This window comes from Hippocampus comes, unplaced genomic scaffold (assembly GCF_001891065.2).
Source record: "Hippocampus comes isolate QL1 unplaced genomic scaffold, H_comes_QL1_v1.1 scaffold41, whole genome shotgun sequence".
Classification (NCBI taxonomy): Eukaryota; Metazoa; Chordata; class Actinopteri; order Syngnathiformes; family Syngnathidae; genus Hippocampus; species Hippocampus comes.
Window position 1 is genome coordinate 2258247 of NW_017805153.1, and position 21332 is coordinate 2279578.

Here is a 21332-nt window from a genome sequence, read left to right on the forward strand (position 1 = left end):
GATCCACGACCGGACCGCCGACCTCCTCTGTCCGGACCTCCTCTGTCCGGACCCTCGGCAAATTGTATAAAATAATAAATTATAAAGTGATTTTTACGCTATACATTTTATATTTGTGGACTATAATCTGCGCATTACCGCGATGGCTTGTTAAAATTATCCGTTTTATTCTTTGCGTGCACTAACAGATGTATTGCAGAAGACCGCAGCAGCGCGACTGTGTGTTGTATAATGTTTGACTAACTGGAGACTCTGGCTGAGCAGGGCATGTCGGCGATAACGATGCGCTGATTGGCTCCTCTGAACTTAAGGTGTGCCCATACATAAGCGTCAGCACGCGTCTATCCCAACACACACGCATTCAAAATGGATGATTGTGTCAGGAAACAGACGCATGCGCGACGCCACAGTTGTGCTCACAGCTTCAGTCCAGGAGAGCTGCACACAGACAATTAGACAAGACGAATCGCGGGAGGTTTCGATTGTGTGCAGTTTTGCTCCCGTCTACCCGGGGATCTTTGCAGCTGTTTAACAGCAGAACACCGCAACATGGTAAACGAACATCACAATGGCGTCCTCAATAATATTTGCATGCCTCAAACATTGCATTCACCTTTAGTGGAAGAACAGCACTGCACATTCCTGTGCTCCCTTGTGTCAGTTTTTAAAATGGTTCTTAACTCCTCTTCTGATATACTGTATTTTTCAGTGATTTCAGAGGGGATGTGAAAAGGGGAATTGTACAAATGAAAAGGATATTTTTGTTTTCATGTTTAGTATTTATTTTGGTAAAATTAGTATTTTGTTCAATTGTTTTGTTAAATTAAGGGAAAAAAAGACAACTACTGTTTAACAAAGTTAAAGTAAAAATTGTCTTATTTCCCTAAAAGGGCTATTTCTATTATTAAGCAGGCACAACTTAACAAAATAAAAGAGTTCCTGTGCCTCAACACAATACCTCTCATTATTTGCTGTGTACTGGCAAAGTGAATAATTGTTATTTTCATGCACCCCATTATTGGTTGGTTGTGAGGAGTGTTGATTTGTATAAGCTTGGCTTGAGATGTCTGCCGTGATATGAAATTTAAGTTAGTACAATGAGATGCAAAAGCTTCATCACTTTGGAAAAACAAAAGTTGGCTGCTCAATACTTACTGTAAGCTCCGATTGCATTTTGGGAACAGCCTTGCAAGTAAAATTAGCCTTGAGATCTGATAGACTCACCTGTCCAGCAGAGCTCCCCCCGGCTCACTCTCTGTGCGTCTTTAGCCTGATTCCTATCAAATAAATAAATTGATTTTATATTTATTTTTTTATTTTATATAGGCCAAAATCTCAATAGGTGTTGCCTCAAAGAGTTGGTGTAATGATTATTTATGTATTTAATTATAAAATGTTGCTTAATTTTTATTAAGCACCACCTTAATTTATCCAAAAGTGAACACTTGTTACAGTGAGTGCAGTTTCTGCTGTTACTGGAGATATTTTAGCGGACTATAGTCACTAGTTTTACCAGCATGGATGCATTGAATACTTAATTTACCTTTCTAAAAAACTGTCGAATATCCATGCTGTCGACTCAACCTGACTTTCGGCAATGAACTGTCAGTTGTTGCGTTAGCATTTGATGTGGCGATGGTGACAGACACGTCAAATGCTAACGCAACACCTGTTGCGTTCAGGAAACCTGGGAGATTTAACATTACAATAATGGCAGGTTATCGAAATATAATTTAAAATGGCCACATTACATTGAATTTGATGCAATATATTAGCAAAAGTACAGGAAAAATAAATAATACTTTTTTTTTAAATAATGCAATGAAATTATTTAGGGGGGCTAAAGACATTTTTAGGGAGGCTGAAGCCTCCCTAAAATAGGCCTAATGACGCCCATGTTAAGTGGTGTATTTGGTCGTCGGCTTTATTTGTATCATATTTTATTGGGTAATAAGCAGACTTAAACCGGTTCTGCAGGATGAATAAATGCAAATATTGATTTTCCTTCAGGTCTATGTGTGCCCTACGATTGGCTGGCAACCAGTTGATGGTGTCCCTATTGCCCGAAGACAGCTGGGATAGGCTCCAGCACGCCCCGTGACCTTTGTGAGGATAAGCAGATCATAAAATGGATGGGTGGATGGATAGATGAATGGATGGAAGAAGGATGGATGATTTTCCTTCAAGCAGAAAAGAGTGTGGCGTTCAACACGGCTTTAATTGCTTTATACTACCACCAAGTGTTCGGTGCGTGTCCACTGCACAAACGAAACTTTTAGAACAGAGCAAGACGTCATACTTGCTTTCGTTCTTGTTCTTGCTTCGCAGCTGTCAAACACTAAAGTACTCACAGTCTAAGTACAGATAATTGTGTAGAAGAAAGACTTTGGTAGTACTGACTGCTTTACTTCAGTAAAAGAATAAAATAGTACCAAGAGAATAGTAAACACAAAAGTTAAAAAAAAAAAAATATATATATATATATTGTCAATGCTATACAACACCTACTCGTTCTGATAACTTGAAAAAGTCTCTGCACACAAAATATTTTCCCGTGCCAATAATTTCCATAATGGTGTGCTTCTCATATTTATGTATAATAATAATAATAATAATAATAATAATAATAATAATAATAATAATAATACACCACTCACGTTACACGTCACCTGTAACTCTTGCAAGTGCTGTAGCGTTGGCTGGACTTGACAGTATGCTGTCAAAACAATTTATTCCCATACCTTATTTTGTAAGGAGACTAACAAACATGCTAAATTAGCCAACAACAACAACATTACGTTTTTTTTTTCCAGATTAGACTGAGAATTTGAGAATGTCAGAATCATTGTTGTGTTTTGGCTGGCACAGAACAAAACATTGGCAAAACATTGCGATTGGCTGGCAACCAGTCCGGGGTGTTCCCCACCTAGTGCCGGATGACAGATGGGATATCGGCTCCAGCACGCTCACGACCCTTGTGAGGATTAGAAGATTAGAAAATGGATGGATGGATGGATGGATGGATGGATGGAGAACAAAACGTATTTGCCACAAATCATCCTTGGTGCCTACAATATCATACTGTTAAATAATAGCATACATTTTAAAAAAAGGGGCAATATCTTGCTTCTCTGAACACACACACACACACACACACACACACACACACACACACACACACACACACACACACACACACGTTCGTTTAAATTTTGGAAATAGATATCACACACACACACACGCACACACGCACAAACACACACACACACACACACACACACACACACACACACACACACACACACACACACACACCCGTTCGTTTAAATTTTGGAAATAGATGCAATAAATTTTCAGCTAAATAAATACTTGAGTAGCTAGGTTATACCTGAAAATAAAATACTCGTAACAAAGTGTGACACAATGTTAATTTCCAGCACCGGTTAAAAACATGTTGCACAAGAATACTTTGGGAATTATTTTCGTCTGCACGGCTACATGGCGCTCAGTTTGGTTATTTCCTACACTAATTACCAGGCTTGAAGGCTGCAAAAATAGTGAACAAACGTCGGCGTTTTTCACGTGCCATCAACGCTTACGTACATGTTGGTAGACGGCACAGGGGTGTTGTACAAAACATATGAACATTGCTGCAGTTAAGCTTCTGTCATCCAAAAATCAAAATGTGAAAAATTTGTGAAAAAGCAACAGAGCGACCAATCGGGTACACGATGACATTGACAGCCGCGGTGCATGTCGGTCATTGTATTTTACTTGCACCTGACAGTGCCGGCAGTCGGTTGGCGGCTCCGCGTTCAGGACTACATAGCTCCGGGTGCCGGACAGATGTAGTTCGCGGTGTCAGTGCTTCACAGGGTCGACGTACGACGCCAAGCAAAGCTGTTTTACGAGTTCTCCTCCGCTAAAAGTTGACATCTTCAAGTATGCAGTCAGAATCAGGAATAGTTCCCGACTTCGATGATGGAGAAGACTTACAAGAGGAGCCAAAAACATACTACGAGCTAAAGAGTCAGCCGTTGAAATGCAGGTCAGTATAGTTATTTGGCACGTTGAGGTGGTTTTGGTGTTTCGGTGATAATGAGGCCGCAGACCTCTCGTAAGGTGCTGTTCGGGGCGAGTTATGGGCTTCCCGCTGACCCAGAGCGCCGCTCATTGTTGATGTTTTTTTTTTTTCCTTTGGCCGCACGCTGTTATGCAACATTTGGGTGTTGTCTTGTTAACATCCACTTCACATTTTAGCTCGGGGACATCAGACAGGTCAGAGTGCAACGGATGCTCCTCAGCCACATATAATATTATAGAAAATAATATCATATAATATAACATAGTATAATATAATATCTGATATAATCCATCCATCTGTCCATACATTTTCGAATCCGTTTATCCTCACAAGGGTCGTGGGTGTGCCGGAGCCTATCCCGGCTGTCTTCGGGCAATAGGCAGGGTACACCCTGAACTGGTTGCCAACCCATCGCAAAAGACAAACAACCATTCGTGCTCACAATCACACCTAGGGACAAATTAGAGTGTTCCTGCCATTCATGTTTTTGGAATGTGGTAGAAAACCAACGCAGGCGCAGGGAGAACATGCAAACTCCGCACAGGAAGTCCGGAGCCGGAATCGAACCCTGCACCTATGCACTGTGAGGCAGACATGCTAACCACTCGACACCGTGCACATAATATAATATAATATAATATAATATAATATAATATAATAAAATTAGGAACTATTTCTCAAAATGAGGCGGCATGGTGGACAACTGGTGAGCACATCCGCCTCACACTACAGAGGTCATGGGTTTGAATCCGGCCCCTTCTTCCTGTGTGGAGTTTGCATGTTCTCTCCGTGCCTGTATGGTTGTTTGTCGATGTGCGCCCTGCGATTGCCTGTCGATCAGTTCAGGGTGTACCCCTGCTACTGCCCGAAGACAGCTGGGATAGGCTCCAGCGCACCTGTGTGACCCTTGTGAGGATAAGCGGATCAGAAAATGAATGGATTGATAGATCTTCTTCTTCTTCTTCTTCTATTTATAATAATAATAATAATAATAACAATTATTATTATTAATTAACATGAACCTCATTCCTCTGGCATTTTTTCTATTTATAATGGATCAATTTTGTCTTACAAAGTAGCTAATTTCAAACGCTACCGTTGCGACTCAGGACATGAAAAACATTCGCTATGTTGACTGACTAGAAAGTAGTCAGCAACTTGAGCACGTTGATGCTCTCTAACCATAAAATCGTCTATTATATGGTGTGATTTGACTCCAACCAAGTGACTGCCACAAATAACAAAAATGCGTGAGTAATTGATGTCTCCCCAAAAAGATATGTCATTTCCTAGAAATACCACAAAATGCTTTCAGCCATTTTTTTTCTGTTCGAAAAAGTTGTAGCCTGACTAAATGAAGCGCCTCACCTTACTCCAACAAAGTTCCTTGGCCACAGGATTGCACCAAAGCAAAATTTCTACATTCGACATGGCTGTTGCCTGAATAAAAAAAAACGCAAATATTTGAGTCTTCTAGCAAATAACACATGAAATGTTCCTCCGAAAAAGAGGTGAATATGCAAATGCCAAACTGTTAACTTCAGCGTACACATTCAACCTAACACAGATACCTCTCACCGATCCTTTCACTGAGTTTTCAAGTATATGCTACTTACCAGAAGCTTCTGCTAATTTGAGCATTCCAAAACTCAATGCAGCTATGCTTACCCTTTGGCTTTGAAATGGATGGGTTTCAGACACTGTAGTTCTCCCATGGTGAGAAAAGCACGGTTCTTCGTAGGAGGGTCAAGAAACTAGATGTGGGCCAATTATTATGTAAATTAGCCAAATTGTGTGGATAAGCTTCTTCAGAATGTAGTCTGCATTTCACACAAAGTCAGCTGCCTGCGACCCTCAGTGGGATAAAAGATGGAGCGCTGGATGGATGGTTAATGGATGTGCACAATTTTCAAAATTCAGAATGGCCCGCTCATAGACACGTTCTCAGTGACCCGACTATTTATATACAACAAACAGTTAAAAAGACATTTTCTAGAAGACTACCATTTGAAGCGGAGGTTGAGATCATTCGGGAGAACTTTTTATCGAATAAAGCCTCGGAATAACGCCACTCAACTCAACTTTATTTATTTATACAGCACATTAAAACCATTGCTGCATACAAAGTTCTGTACATGGAGTAAAAATCAGTCTTGCATTAAAAAAGACAATCCATCCATCCATCCATCCATTCATCCATCCATCCATCCATCCATACGTCAAGCAAGACTAACACAAATACAGCAGACACCATAAAACACTAGAACAAGCCCAAGTATCATACTGAGTCAAAGCCATAGAATAAAAATGTTGAAAAACGAGTTCTAAAAATGGACAGAGAGGGGTCTTCTTTAATATTGAACTTTCCAAAGGGAAATAAGAGCAACAGAAACGGCTCAATCCTCTCTGAGCCTCCCCTTAGTCCTGGGTACCTCAGTAGCCTCTGGTCCGCTGACTCGAGACAACGGGAAGACGCAAACCCTGCAGTTTCAAAGAGGCAGGGAAACGCCAGGGCGCCCACCCTCTGCGGTCTCCGGCCCGACCCCGGCTCCAAAGCAACCCTTGGCCCCTGAACATCCTCCTGCTAAGCACAGACATTCTGGCCGCCTGTGCAGCCCTCCACCGCATTGACTGTTTTTCTTGACGTTGTTCATCATTGCCTGTTCGATTGTACACTTTTGTTGCGGTGAATTCTTGGATGGGGCTGTGTGGCGATCGACAAACGAGAGACATTCTTTCTGACCCGTTAGGGGAGGGGACTTGGTTCGAAGGGATGATAGACATTTCAGCGTTGAAGGAGAGTAGCTTGCTGCTTGCTCTGTAAATAATCCGTTTTGTGCGGATAGTAAACGAGACATGACTTGCTTTCGTCTCCTGTTTTGTCATTTACCACACGCCCACAGTAGTGTATATTAAACGTTTCACTTTGTTCAATCAGTTCAATCTGCATGTATTTAGTACAACCCGTGAATGAATATGAAATCTGAATTGCATGTTGGTTCCCTATTGTCTCACAATGGGTAGAAATATGTTTATTCTAAGTCATATCTAATCTTCTAAAAAGTGACTTTTTGTTTTTAATGTCAGGACAACATGGCTTCCCTCAGTGTGGCCGAAAAACTCTGCACGGTAGCTGTGATGTAACTGTCTTCTTGTGAAACTTACTAGCATGCCTATGTAATGTTTGCCGTGATATTGAGGATGAACAGTGATGTCTTGCAGCAGAATGTTGTCTGCTTAGCCTATCCATGACCCCATTGTCAGGGCCAAATGTAGTGAAGACAGAACCCCACTGTGTCCACAGAGATCCTATTGCACATGTTTTTAAGAGTCATGCTCGCTTTGTGCCCCCTAATATCATCAGATTTTGCTACAGATTTGCCATGGCTTTTTAAAAAAAGTTTTTTGCGCTTTTCGTGTGTGGCAAAAAATTTCACTCTCAATGAAAGCACTGCTCGTCTGGGCAGTTGTCACTTGTTACCCGGTTCAGCATTTTTCATGGGCGAAATGTCTTTACATTTATTTGTTACGTACACATCGAAGCCAGCAGAGTGGCACTTCGCTGTTGGTGGCATGGAATAGAGATAAAGCACAAGAAGACTGCTCAGCGTCAGGGGCATTGCAGAAAATTTCATCTAATGCCATTTTATTTGCCTCATGTGAGCCCACTTCCTCCTTGGATCACATGACACTGACCCAGCATGTGAACAGTCTGATGACTATTGGTTGGGTTGATACAATAAGTTAGAGCGCTCGCCGACCTGTCAGATGTGTTGTAATGAGTTCGTGTTTTGTTTTTGCATTTTCTTGAGAAATATCTTCTCACATCAGATCTTCTCTCTCTCACTCTTCCTCTTTGTCTTTATTATTTTGAGAAATGCTCGAGCTCCAGACTTAGTGCTTAATATAGATGAGAGCCAGTGAAAATTGTCTTCTATGCTGTGTAAAGAGCATGTTTAAATTTAGCACTGAAGGTGTTATTTCTGAAAATGAGTGAGCTTGAGGATGATTATTATGACACCCGTTTCATATTCAAATTCCAGCCGGAGTGGAATTATTGCAGAAAATCTTTAATTCTCTATGCACAGGCTGACTTTAAGGTTCTGTTTTAATCTGTTATTCATGTGATCGAGATGTAATGGAACAGTCTAGCTAAGGCAGACTACTGAACCATGTCCTACCAAAATGTATTATATTTACTCCAGGCAGAAAAAAAAAATAGCAAAGTCAGTTCAAAAGCAGAATGAATGGTTTATGGTCACAGTGTGTCACAAGATAATCCCTGCTCCTGCTAAATGTGGCTGTGATTCCCCTTTCAGTTATTTACCACATTTAGAATAAATTTTCTTGTACAATTTAGAATAGTTCCCATGTGTCTTAATAACGTGTCTGTGATATCCTTTTGTCAAAATGCCCTGAGGATCAGAAATACAGAACTCTTTCCAAAGTTGTTTATTTGTCTTGCTTAAATTAGCCCATTTTGAGGGTTTTATATCCCACTCTCTATACTGTTGGGGATGTGGCAAAGATGGCTTTTGTTACTATTACAACTTGGGGCAGAGCCTTGGCATTGCGACTCGAGTGGAACTTGGCGTGACTTGTAGAACCAGAGTGCAAAATGTAGTTCAAAAAATGGAGTGCTCATCAAGACAAATTATGCATTTTTAACCCATGTTATTATTATTGCGATTGTTAATGGTGCTATTCAAAGGTAGAAAAATTGCTGAATATTCCTGGACAAGTTGTAGCATGACACTGCTTTGACGGTCCTGACATAACTATTGCATGGTGGTCAATAGTCAAGACTATGAGTGAATTACGGTAAATAGATTCTGATGGCTTTCTTTGATTTTCCTACGGTATTTTAAAACAGCCGCACTACTACACAAGCCATTATTTTGATACGTTTTGCATATGATGTACAGAACTGGCAAAAAGGGATTGCCATCTTGCCTGCTGATAATATATGATACGGTACTGAAGTTGCTCACTGTTTTTTTCTTTTTGTTTTGTTATGAAAATACTTTAAAGGCTACTCTGTGTTCACATTCCTGCAAATAAGCTGTACCTTGAGGAAAATCAGAGCATGAAGTAGAGGCGCATCAAAAATATTTGTTTTCTGGCAAAAATTATGGAATCACCGGTCTCAGAGGATGTTCATTCAGTTGTTTAATTTTGTAAAAAAAAAACAAAAAAAAGACCACAGACCTAATGCAAAACTTAAGTCATTTCAAATGGCAACTTTCTTGCTTTAAGAAACAATAAAAGCAATCAAGAGGAAAAAAAATGTACAGTAGTACTCAGTAAGTGCCCACTGCCAACTGTACTTGAATAATGAATAAAATTGTAAACGTATACGGAAAAATTAGATGCTCTCAATTGGGGCTGACGGGTGTTTGTAAATAAAGGGCAGCACAGTGGATTCATGGTTACCATGTCTGCCTCACAGGACTGAGGTCCTGAGTTTGCATGTTCTCCCCATGCTTGTGTGTTTCTTCTGGTACTTCAGCTTCCTCTCACATTCCAAAATCATGCATGTTAGTTAGGTTTGTTGAAGACTCCAAATTATATCTCTATACAGTATATGAATGTGTGTGAATGGTTGTTTGTCTATGCCCTGTAACTGGCTAACAAGCAATCCAGGGTGTAACCTACCTGTCGATTTATCAAGATTAATCAACAAGATTAATCACCCATAATATCCAATTACTAAAAACTAATTTATATTTTCAGCAATGCAAAAAAAAAAATAAATAAAGCTTGAGGCATTGTGGGGCTAGTTACTCTAGCCAGTGCTAGGGTTACCGAAGTGACATTTTCGTAGCCGACCAGCACGCTACGCTACAGAGACACTGTACAATTTCAATGCGCTATACAACACAGTACATTCAATGGCGAGCAGTGTCCGGAACTTGAGGAGGAGGATTTTTACACACAGGATCCAACAGAAGCGGGCGTTGTCAAACCTAATATGTTTGAGACGATTAATTTTCTAAGCTTTGAATTTGTCTGACATCTTTCCAAGGTCCTTAAAAATGTTGAAAATATGCTCATGGAACACTGGTCCAGCCATACCTGTTCTAACCAGTTCTCCATAACGAAATGAAAACAAGTCTGCTTCATACTAACAGGAGTCACACAGAGAAAGACATTAAAAACATTTTAGTTATATTTCCAGTGTTTTGCGATTAATTAAAGAGGAAAAGTGACCGACTGGCAGGCGTGCACACACATGCGCACAGACGGACGCAGAAGTCAGATTATTAATGAAACGTTGTGATCTGTAATAAAATGGATCTTTAATCGTGTAATGTTGATGGTGCCGTGCATTGCGTGAGAGTCATCCATCAGAGATGATAGCTCGACTACCATGCTCCTCTCTCTCGCCCCCTGGTACAAGCCTGGACATCTGACCTGCCTTTATCAGTCTTTCGAGTTTTCCTCTGTCAGCGGCCGAGATGCTGCAGCCCCAGCTGCCATTCCAGTTGGAGACATTCTCTGAAAAATGACTGTTGCCACTATGGATTAGGATGCATCTACAGAAATACACCACCAGCTTCTTTGTTTCCTCTGCCTTGATGAAGAGGTGCCTACCAGGAGGGTCACAGCTAGTTCTCTATTCTTTCCTGTCATCATCATTCTCGATGAGGCCAGCGATGGCAAAATGGCGAGAACGATTCGGCATGTGGCAGCAGGGGAGGCCGCACAGGAAGTCGACGCTTGTACCGGAGGACTGGTGCATACGTAGACTCTTGTAATGCCAACCAAACATCCATCTATTATCTGAACCGCTTATACTCACCAGCATGTTCTTACAAAAATCCAGCTTGTCACTCAGATGCCAGGCTGGATGTTGTTGAAATCACTGGAGAAACGCAAGAACTTGATCCTTAGCCAGGTTTCTGGAGTTGAAAAAGCGCTTGCTGCAGGAGGAAGATGACCTTTAACCTCCAATACAAGGCTGGTAGGCAAATAGCGGCAAGTGTGTTGATGGTCTCAGCAAGGGGCGGACATTGTTGGAACCAGCTCCCTGCAGTGTCTTCATCATATCTGATGTTATCGCCACTGGCCTTGTGGCTGTTCAGATCTTTGGAATCATGTGTTTTGAGCACAGGCACCACACACAAGAAGTCTTCCACAGCTGTGGCACTTTCCCAAGCCTCAGGCTTCTTGTTCAACACTTAAAGTGATGTATCGGTGGGATAAGCCTTAATCCCGGCGCTGTTTACTTTTAGTCGGCACAAGAAAATAGTAGTTTGGAAACTCTGTCAGAAGGATGATCAACACCGCACATGCATTGATAAACGCAGGCTAATATGCACTTCTCTCAAGACCTTACGATGGACCTTTTTTCCTGAAAATGTCCAAGCAGAAAATCTATATCCAGTACAGTATGGAGAATACTAATTGATTTTTATGCTGTCTCAATGAAGGCTAATGGTATGATCGCCTTTGAAAGCACTTGGAAAATGCTCCGTGATCGTAGTGATAAGCGATGCTGCTCACCACCCATGTTCCTCTAAAAAGGCGCAAGGGCAAATTCAGATAATGTGCCATTTTCTTAGTTGATGCGTTACATCCTCATTCTAACAAGCCACAAGCAGTGACTCATGTGGCTTGAAGCGTGTCCGTCCTTGGATGCCCCTTCTCAAGCAAAAACAGAGAAAGAAATAGCAGGAAGCTGTGCTGTCCCCCTCAAACAACTGATGGAAACCGTGAAGCGCACTCTGGGAACCAAATTACAAGATTAGGACGTGGCAAGTTAAAGGCTGCCAGCTCTTCCTGGGAATAGCCTAATGAACCTTGTCATCTCTTTAAGAGGCTTCAACAGTTCATCCTTTCTTATCAATTACTATCAAGGAAAAGTGGATCACTACTAATGCCATATTTGCGCACGTTTACAGTACTTCACTTAGGAACTATTGAGTTTGCAATGACAGTCCTGTCCAGTCCTTTGGCAAACACAAAGCTTCTCCCTACAGTTGTTTGTGAAGTCGGCTGCATACCTTTTTTTTTTTTAACGCTTCATTGCTAGTGAGATCAAAGCCTTGAAAATTGATTGTTCATACTGTATTTCACACTAATGCTTATCATCACCTTGTACACTCTGTTGGGAAATGCATGGCAAAATCGCCTGCAGCAACACTCTGGGACAACAAATGGCCCGTATGTCATGGAGGGTCGTAATGACCTGCATCCTGGATGAGAGGTTTCAGGGTCTCTTGTGATCGCCTGGCCACAGTAGAAAGAACAAAGGTCTAGTATTTCCCTCCAGGGTGTGTTCTTTCTCATTATTGAACCACTAGTCTCTCTTTGTTAGGAAATGATCAAAAAGAAACAAGCAAGATTTGATGTACAATGGCTGATGAATTAACAGTGCCCCCTGCTGGAAGAATAATTAAAACTCCACGACTGGCTATCCAAGGGGTCGGCAACCCAAAATGTTGAAAGAGCCATATAGGACAAAAAAACCCCAAAAAACAAATATGTCTGGAGCCGCAAACAAAAAAAATAAAAGCCTTCTGTAAAATTTCTATAAAAGGAAACACATGCTGTATGTATGTAGGAGACTGTACTGTCTCACAATTGTTTATGTTATTCATTCCTTTGTTGTGTGTTCACAAGCGCCCCCATAGAATTTATTTTGTGATTTCCTCGCTTGATTTTTTGTTTTGGTGCATTATTTTCGTTTTTCTTAGTGTCAGTGAAGTGATCATGAATTTCCGTTTTTCGGAGGCTGTCTTTGAACGCCTCTCGAGTTGAACGAGAAGAGAGAAGGCACGGAGTCGGACGCAGACGGGTCTGTGTTTGTCGAGGCTGTTAAAAGCATAAATAAAGTGTACGTTTTAAAAAAAACAACACCACAGCTCTCCATTTTCGGAGCTGCAACATGTATCTATATCTATTTGAGCTATATTAGCCTACTATCAAAATCTTATTCCATTTTCAAACAGTTTTTATAAAGCTCTAGGGAGCCACTAGATGTTGCTAAAGAGCCGCATGCGGCTCTGGAGCCGCGTGTTGCCGACCCCGGGCTATCCAATAGATAAACAGAAGATTGATCGCTCTTTCCAGCTACCTATAAAGCCTGACTTCAACTACTGTAGTGAGATTGTACTGAATGATTGACAACCACAAGCTGTTTTGACACTGATGACATCAATTAAGTTGTTAAATCGAGTGATCATTAAACATCAGTTGTTATCTAAGTTGCTGACGTTCAGTCTGCTCCATATTTTGGTTTTTATTGTTGACATTGCAGAAAATTCCGTTTCACAAGATAAAATGTTGGAAATGCAGGCAAGGTATTCCAATTCTTTATGGGCAGGTTTTAGGCCTTTCAGAGTCACCACATATTACGTTGAGCAAGCTTTGTGCATGAGAATATCCGATAGTGCTAAACCTGCATTTTAATTTGGAGTGCTGATATTGTCTCTTAAATGCAATTATTCTTTTCTTGAAAGTTGGAGGCTCTTCCTCTTTTGTCTCATGGTCTCATTCTTTGGCCTTTCCTCCTTGCTGAACAAGCTGGCCAAAGAGATTCTCTCTCTCTCTCTCTCTCTCTCTCTCTCTCTATTTATATAGTGTGTGTGTGTGTGTGTGTGTGTGTGTGTGTGTGTGTGTGTGTGTGTGTGTGTGTGTGTGTGTGTAAAACAGTGTTTTTCAAACCCTCAGTGTGCCGCGAGACATTGTCAGGTGTGCCGCGGGAAAATATCCAATTTGTATACCTGCGCGGTCCATCACCCAGAAAGTAATTGTGTAGTACTCTCCCATACCGCTAGGGAGCAGCAACAGCTAGCCAATTGCCTTGTGTTTCGACCACGAGAGACAAGCGAATTTGTGTGAATTGTAAAATAATTTTTTCTATGTGTTCAATTGATTCCAATTCAAGCTGTTATAACGTCATTCTTCAATGTAAAAATGGTTATAGTAACAACATAACACGTTAATTATTAAAATAAGTGTTTTTTTTTCATATTTTCAGCTAGTGGACTGCCGCGAGATTTTTTCAATGCAAGAAGTGTGCCTTGGCTCAAAAAGTTTGAAACACACTGGTGTAAAACAACTTTTGGACTTAATTTTGTTCTACCGTTTGACCAAATGGAGGCAGATGATGCACACGATTTTTTTGAAAGATTGAACTTCTTTCAGACCCTGGGCTTTAAATATTTTTGTTCCGTCTCTTTGTGCAGCCAAATCTCAAATGTCTCCCAGATTTAGAGCAGTGTTTACTTTATTTCATGTACAAGCAAGGACCTCGATGCTTGAGTTACTGTACCTGCAGGTCAAATGCTACACCACTGCGGTTCAGCTTATCCCAATTTTCAATGGCTCTTACCTTCCGGCTGAATCAGGGCAAACGCAGCTACTTTATTTTCTTCATTTTTCAAAGCAATATTTTCTCATCCTGTTTTTCTTCAACCCTGTTGGCTCAGCAAGCAAAACTCTCATGACATCGAAATAATGAAAAAAACATCTTTAATGGGTTACAAGGATCAACCCTGACTAAATTTTACACAACAACCACTCACCAGCAGAGCCTTATATCAGCAAGTGAAACCATATCTGTGTGTGTTTGGACTCTATGCTTTGGTAGGCAGAGTGTCGGGCGCGCGCTCTTCCCCCCAGCTCGGGTGTGCACAGACGGGGGCTAGTCCTCCGCCTCGGACTCTGCGCGGCGATTGGAGAGCGCGGGCAGGGCCCAGGAGCCTCCCCCATCTGACACACTTTCAGCGCTGCACCAAGCGGCATGACTTTCACTAGACTCCAAGGGCGGGCAGTACACCTTCAGGAGTAAACAAACAAATATGGAGGCCGTCGGAGTGCAAGTGTACAGACCCTGCTCATTTGACCGTGTGTGAGTATGGCGACACAGCGGCTCGGACATTACAGGCATGTGTTAAAACAAGGGATTGTGAAGTCCCGTTGGAACATACGTTAACCGTGTGCTGTTTGTGTTGGGACAGATTTAACTCCTCCAAATCAGCATTAAGTGATGAATGAACACAACTAGTCTCTATACATCCACTTTTAAGCTCAAGAAGACCAATAGGATGTCTTGCCAATGTTTGGACGATGCTTTTTAGATGCGGCCGTTTTACCATCAGTGCCCAATTAAACCATTCATCACTTTAAAGCAGGGGTCCCCAACCTTTTTTGCCCCACGGACCGGTTTATGTCAGACAATATTTTCAGGGACCGGCATTTAAGGTGTGGCGGAAATAATACAACAAAATAATATGGTATGAGCTGCATGGAAACTGTGGTGTTTTCGAAATATCATAATAAACACAAGGAGCGTCTAATCTGGCCGCAACACTCTCTCTGATCGCTATGGTAATGTTTAATGCCTTCAAAATACGATACAACGCAAATTCAAAGTGCATGAAAATGACGACTCACCACAGCCCCGAGCTTGATTTTCTGCAACCAGACGGTCCCATCTCGGGGTAATAGGAGACAATGACACCTCAAGTGTGTGTTTTATGTCCAGTCTACTTTGTAATTTTGTTTTAGTCGCCGTTGCTGTAGAAAACCCCCTCCTCACACAGGTAGCATGTCGGAAATAGCAACAGAGCTACTGTGGCGATCTCAGAATATTCAGCCATAACTTTAATCCAGTTGTTTCGAACGTACTTTTAAGGCCGCCATCATTTGCGCTCTCCAGCAGTTTTATTACTCATTTTGCGAGCTCTGGCGTTTTGTTTTTAGCGTAATCGGTCACGTGACGGAGAAGCGCGGCTTGACGTGTGTCAAGCGTGACACAGACGGATGTAACGGAGAATCCGGTAATTTTTCAAAATAAAACATCTTTCGTATTCCGAAATAAATAAAACGGAATTCAGGCAAGTTCTTTCTGTGCGGCCCGGCACCAAATGCCCTGCGGACCGGTACCGGTCCGCGGACCGGCGGTTGGGGACCCCTGCTTTAAAGGGTTCATCTGGCCGGGATGGTCCGATTGGCACGAACCAACTCAATTTAGGATTTTGTTTTGTTCAAATCAGGCAAATATTAGCTCGCGATTGTATCAAATTGTTTTGGAGAAATTAGTAAATTACTACTCTCAAAATGCCCCTTTCTAGTCAATTTAGCCACACCTCCCCTCCCATTTTCCCATTTCTTGGACGGAGTCGGTGGAGGAACCTGACACAATTCTCCCATTCAAAATCATTGTACATACATTGCTAATAATTTCCAAAAACAGTGACGAATCAACACCAAAACGTATGTGGACATCTCTACTTATGGCCATTTCATCCTCTGAAATTATCACAAGGATTAGACTCTCTATTGCGGACCGATAAGCTTATGAGGAAATGAGCAGCTATATGCAAATTTGCTTTCTTTGATATTTCCCCTAAGATATGAACATGCGGCTTTAGCAAGACACATGAACATATATGAATATATGTGCATTATTTGCTTTTGCGGGCCACATCCAAAATGCTGAGGGCTGGATCTGGCCCCCAGGCCTTGAGTTTGACACCTGGGATCTTTAGAGCATTCCAGTCATCTAGAAAATCACAAAATTGAAAATGCATGTACTGAAAATGGTAAGAAAGTTCCGAAAGTGGCCTTTTTTTTGTGTGCCTTTTCCCAGCTACCCGATATCCAATCACTAAAATAAGAATTCACTTATTTTAGGGCTGAATTGAACAATACTTCAAGGTTCTTGTATCCTCCACCACATGCCCATAATTGAATTTGCACTTCCAATAATTTTTGATTGATCCATTACACCCTGTATTTCTTCTTAACCATTGTTTGTCAAATGTCATTTCACCAATGCAACTGAGTCGGCTAATTTCATATTGAAGATTCACAGATATATTTCATGTAGCTTTTCACATGCTTGTGGACTGAAAAAGGAGGTTTCAATTGCAAAGCTCGATTTTATTTACATGTGCCTTGTTTTGTGACCACTTGATGGCAGCAGAGGTGTCTTTAACCTCAGGAACTCAGTTGACGGCATACCTCAGATTTTAGATTTGAGTATGTGAGCCTTCCTTGTACTGTATTTAAGAATAAGAGTGAACATTTTTTGTGTTGCTTTGATATAAGCTACAGGGGCTCTTCACTAACTTTGCCACTAGTATCACTGGTCCAGCCAACTTTCTCAATTGGTTGTACCAGCAAATGATTTGCTCAAGCCATTTATTTATTCATTTTGCTGCACACCAAGCATATTGATGAATAGATGTGTTATTTGGTGTAATTTAGTTTCGTACGGACTAAATCCTGACAGTGACTCAAATTATTAGACTTGAGAAATATTCCATAAGTGAATAGGAAATGTTTGCAACAGGCAACACTTGACAAAACAGTTTGTTTCTTTTCCATTATTGCTGTGTAAAAGAAGACCATTTTGGTCGCAGTGGATTTCTCTCAGTCATTCCGGGGGTGGGGGGGGGGGGTTAATAACATGCAAACTCCACACAGGAAGGCCTGGAATTGAACCCATGACCTCTGCACTGTGAGGTGGACATCAGTCGACACAACTAATACAGTACTTGTTGAATTTGTATATGTTCCTGTTGCCTCTTAGTGTATGTGCATTTTGCACGTTAAATAACGTGGATGATCATGTGACCATTCCTTGAGGGTTTTTTTTTGTTCTTGTTGTCATTAACATATTCCCCTTGTGAGGGTGCTTTGTATTCTCTCATCACTAATGGGAGGCAGAAGCTGCTAACTGCTCTTTTGCTGGCGGCACGGTGGTTGACTGGTTAAGACGTCTGCTTCACAGTGCAGAGGTTCAGGCTTCGATTTCAGCTCCGGCCATCCTGTGTTCTCCTCGTGCCTGCGTGGGTTTTATCCGGGTACTCCGGTTTCCTCCCACATCCCAAAATCATGCACCATAGGTTAATGGAACACTCCAAATTGTCCCTCGGTGTGACTGTCAGCGCGAATGCTCGTTTGTCTACAGTATGTGTGTCCTGCGAGTGGCTGGCAACCGGTTCGGGGTGTCCCCCGCCTACTGACCCAAAACAGCTGGGCTAGCCTCCAGCAAACCCGCGACCCTCATGAGGATAAGCGGATTAGAAAATGGATAGATGGATGCTCTTTTGTGTTTGGCGGTCTGCACACTGAAATCTCGATAACAATTAGTTGACGTTTGCTTAGTCTGGAGTGTGACTCAGACTATGAGCCCCCCACCCCCACCCACACCATTTTCTTGTATAATAATTGAGTGTGTGCAAGTCTGCTTAAGCAGCCCGTATGAACGACATACCGTACTACACAACTGGCTATACGTGTGTGCACTGACCTCATCTTTACAGTCTGTGGCCATCTGAGTTTCATCAAAATGTTTTTTAAAGGTCTGTTGGTGTTGATGTGTGGTGGCACGTTGACCGACTGGTTATTACTGTGAGCTTGACTCAACAAAAGGAGAAATCTTTTGGCAGTCCAAAAAAAGCAACTAAAACAATACATTAAACATTCAAATATTACACCCAGTGACTTGGATTTAAACTTCTGTGATGAAAGAATCAAAATCACCCTTGCAGACAATGGAATTAGGCATGATCTTGAAAGCAGCTTCTCGGCTTTGGATGAAGAAGAAAGAAAAAAAAAAAGAACTAAGCTAAAAACTAAAAGGCTCATTGGAAGTTTTTGTTTAGCTGCAGTTCAGTGAGATGTTTCTAATCCACCACTCAGTTAATCAATAGTGGGCATCCAGTATTCTAAATGTCTTTTTGTTTTTATTATAACATAATTCCGCTTGGCTGTGGTGTGTCCTGGGAAATGCAGTAAGTTGGTGAACATTTTTGAATATTTTGATGATGAATACAGGCACAGCGATTCTGTCAAGAAACATTGTTTGATATTCACGGAGGTATTGACGAATGGTGACTCTTGGTGATATTTTGCATCCAAGTCACAAATGGCGTCGTACCCTACACTACCGTGCTCGTTTACCTGACTTCCTTGCAAACAGCGAGGATTTATTTCCTACTCAGTGACAGTGCGAATGCTTGTCTGGCTCTAACTGTGCCCTGATTGACCGATGGACCAATCCAGAGTGTAGTCTGCGTTTTTCCTGAACTCAGCAGGAATAGGATTTAAGATCGCCACATCTTGGTAAAGCACAGGTGTCAAACTCGAGGCCCAGGGGCCAGATCTGGCCCACCACATCATTTTATGTGGACCGCAAAAGCAAATCATCTGAGTCAATTTGCATGATCTTTGCTAAAATCTGTACTGAAATCTCAAATTGTCGTGTGTACTACACAACGTTGACATTTGGTATCATTTTTTTACCCTGTTTACAGTCAGTTGAACAATAATTGAACAAATTATTAGAGCTGACTTGACTGTTTTCAAAACTAGTAATCCATCAATTTGTTGTGTACAAGTAACAATGTGATGAGATGATTCAACAGTTATTTGTTTTCACTGTTATAACGGTGGGAAGACGTCATTTCAAAGTGGCCCGCAACAAAAATCAGTTACCTGTGGTAAAGGGTAGACCAGTGTTTTTCAAACTTTTTTGAGCCAAGGCACACTTCTTTCATTGAAAAAATCTCACGGCACACCACTAGCTGAAAATGTGAACCCCCGCCCCCCACACACACACACACACACACACACACACTTATTTTAACAATTAACGTGTTATATTGTTACTATAACCGTTTTTAACATTGAAGAATGACGTTATAACAGCTTGAATTGGAATCAAATGAACACAAAGAAAAAAGTATTTTATCATCTTTCATTTTTATTGTTTCACCGTCGTCCTGCATTCATGCGTCACAAATTTACTTGTCTTGTCTCTCATCGAAACACAAGGCAATTGGCTAGCTGTTGCTGCTCCCTAGCGGTATGGGAGGGTACTACATGATTACTTTCTGGGCGAAAGCGCGCACAGGCATACAAATTGAGTATTTTACCGCGACACGCCTGACAATGTCTCGCGGCACACCAGTGTCGAGACACAGGTTGAAAAACACTGACGATAGACGATAGAGAAAATAGATGGATTTTCTTGTATTTCGCCTTAATTATGACTGGGCATGTGTTGTCTCTCGTAATATATCACAAAGGAGACAAGGCGTGTTGGGTCGAACTAGTGGACTCTTTACTTCAAGCTTGCACTCTCAACTACAAACTACTGTGGCCTCCTGGGAAATGGAGTTCTTATGTTATTTTACCCATAACATCACAGGGCAGTCTAATCCTGAGCTCATTTGTAGTGCCAAAATCCAATGCTGCTCTTCACAACACATCTCAAGTATTCTCCGAGGTTTTTTTTTTTCAGTTGTCATAAAAATAGCTTGTTCAGTTGAAATATACAAGAGATAAAGGAATACAGCACACTTAAAGTCCATTCAGACTCTGGTTGAAGTTGTATGTTCTGTCTCATGCAAATGTAGAGTACTGCTTTTGTTTCCATGACACCCAGTGGCAGAGTTGGAGCGTTCAACAAAAGAGTGGCGACTCAGTGTTGCCAACTTAGCGTCTTTGTTGGTATAATTAGTGACTTTTCTAACTCTTCCAGCAACTATTTATCAAAAAACAGACAAGCAAAAAATCAGCAGGAGGCCTTTTGTGGCTTGACTGCAGACTTCTGGAAACCTTCAAATTTGACACAAAAATAAATGATTGATTGAATAATTGCGATTTCAGTTACTCCCAAAATATTTGTGATGAATACTTTTTTCATAATGAAGCGGCCCTAAGCATACTGGCAACATTATTTATGGCTCATGAATTTTTAAATTATCGGTCAATAAGTTAGACTTGCCTTTTTCTCTGCAACGTAGTCCATGCTTCAAAAGCCGAACGGTAAAGAATTTCATGGTTTGGTTAGCAGTTTGTTTTTTTTTTTTTAACACACACACACACACACACACACACACACACACACGCACACGCGCACACACACACACGAATACAATACTACCATAAAGTTATTGGTTTTCATCTGTACTTTCAGTGCCACATGAAGAATTTTACTTCTTTTAAATTACAATATACAGTATACGTGATACAAATTGGTTGGCTATGTAAGAGCTAGACACCCCTGTTCAAATGCCACGGTTTTGCGATGTAAGAAAATGAGATCAAGACAAACAGTTTTGAAACGTTTTCCACCATTAATGAGACTGGGGCGTGCTGGCCATCAGACATTTGGGGAAGATGTGTCCCCTTCTGGAAAAGTGACACAACTGCAACAATGTGGTTGCACAAGTGTGCACACGCTCTTATAGCTGTGGCTGTCTTCATAATTACCGGTAACTAA

The 21332-nt window shown here is 41.4% G+C and overlaps 1 protein-coding gene across 1 annotated transcript in view; it reads left to right on the forward strand.

Moving 5' to 3' along the window:
• The first annotated feature begins 3843 nt into the window (after nucleotides 1-3843).
• mitfb (melanocyte inducing transcription factor b) overlaps nucleotides 3844-21332 on the forward strand; it is a 48160-nt gene continuing 30671 nt past the window's right edge. The window contains exon 1 of the mRNA XM_019868602.1: nucleotides 3844-4048. Coding sequence (XP_019724161.1) covers nucleotides 3945-4048 — 104 coding nt within the window. The 5' untranslated portion in view covers nucleotides 3844-3944. The remainder of the gene's footprint in view (nucleotides 4049-21332) is intronic.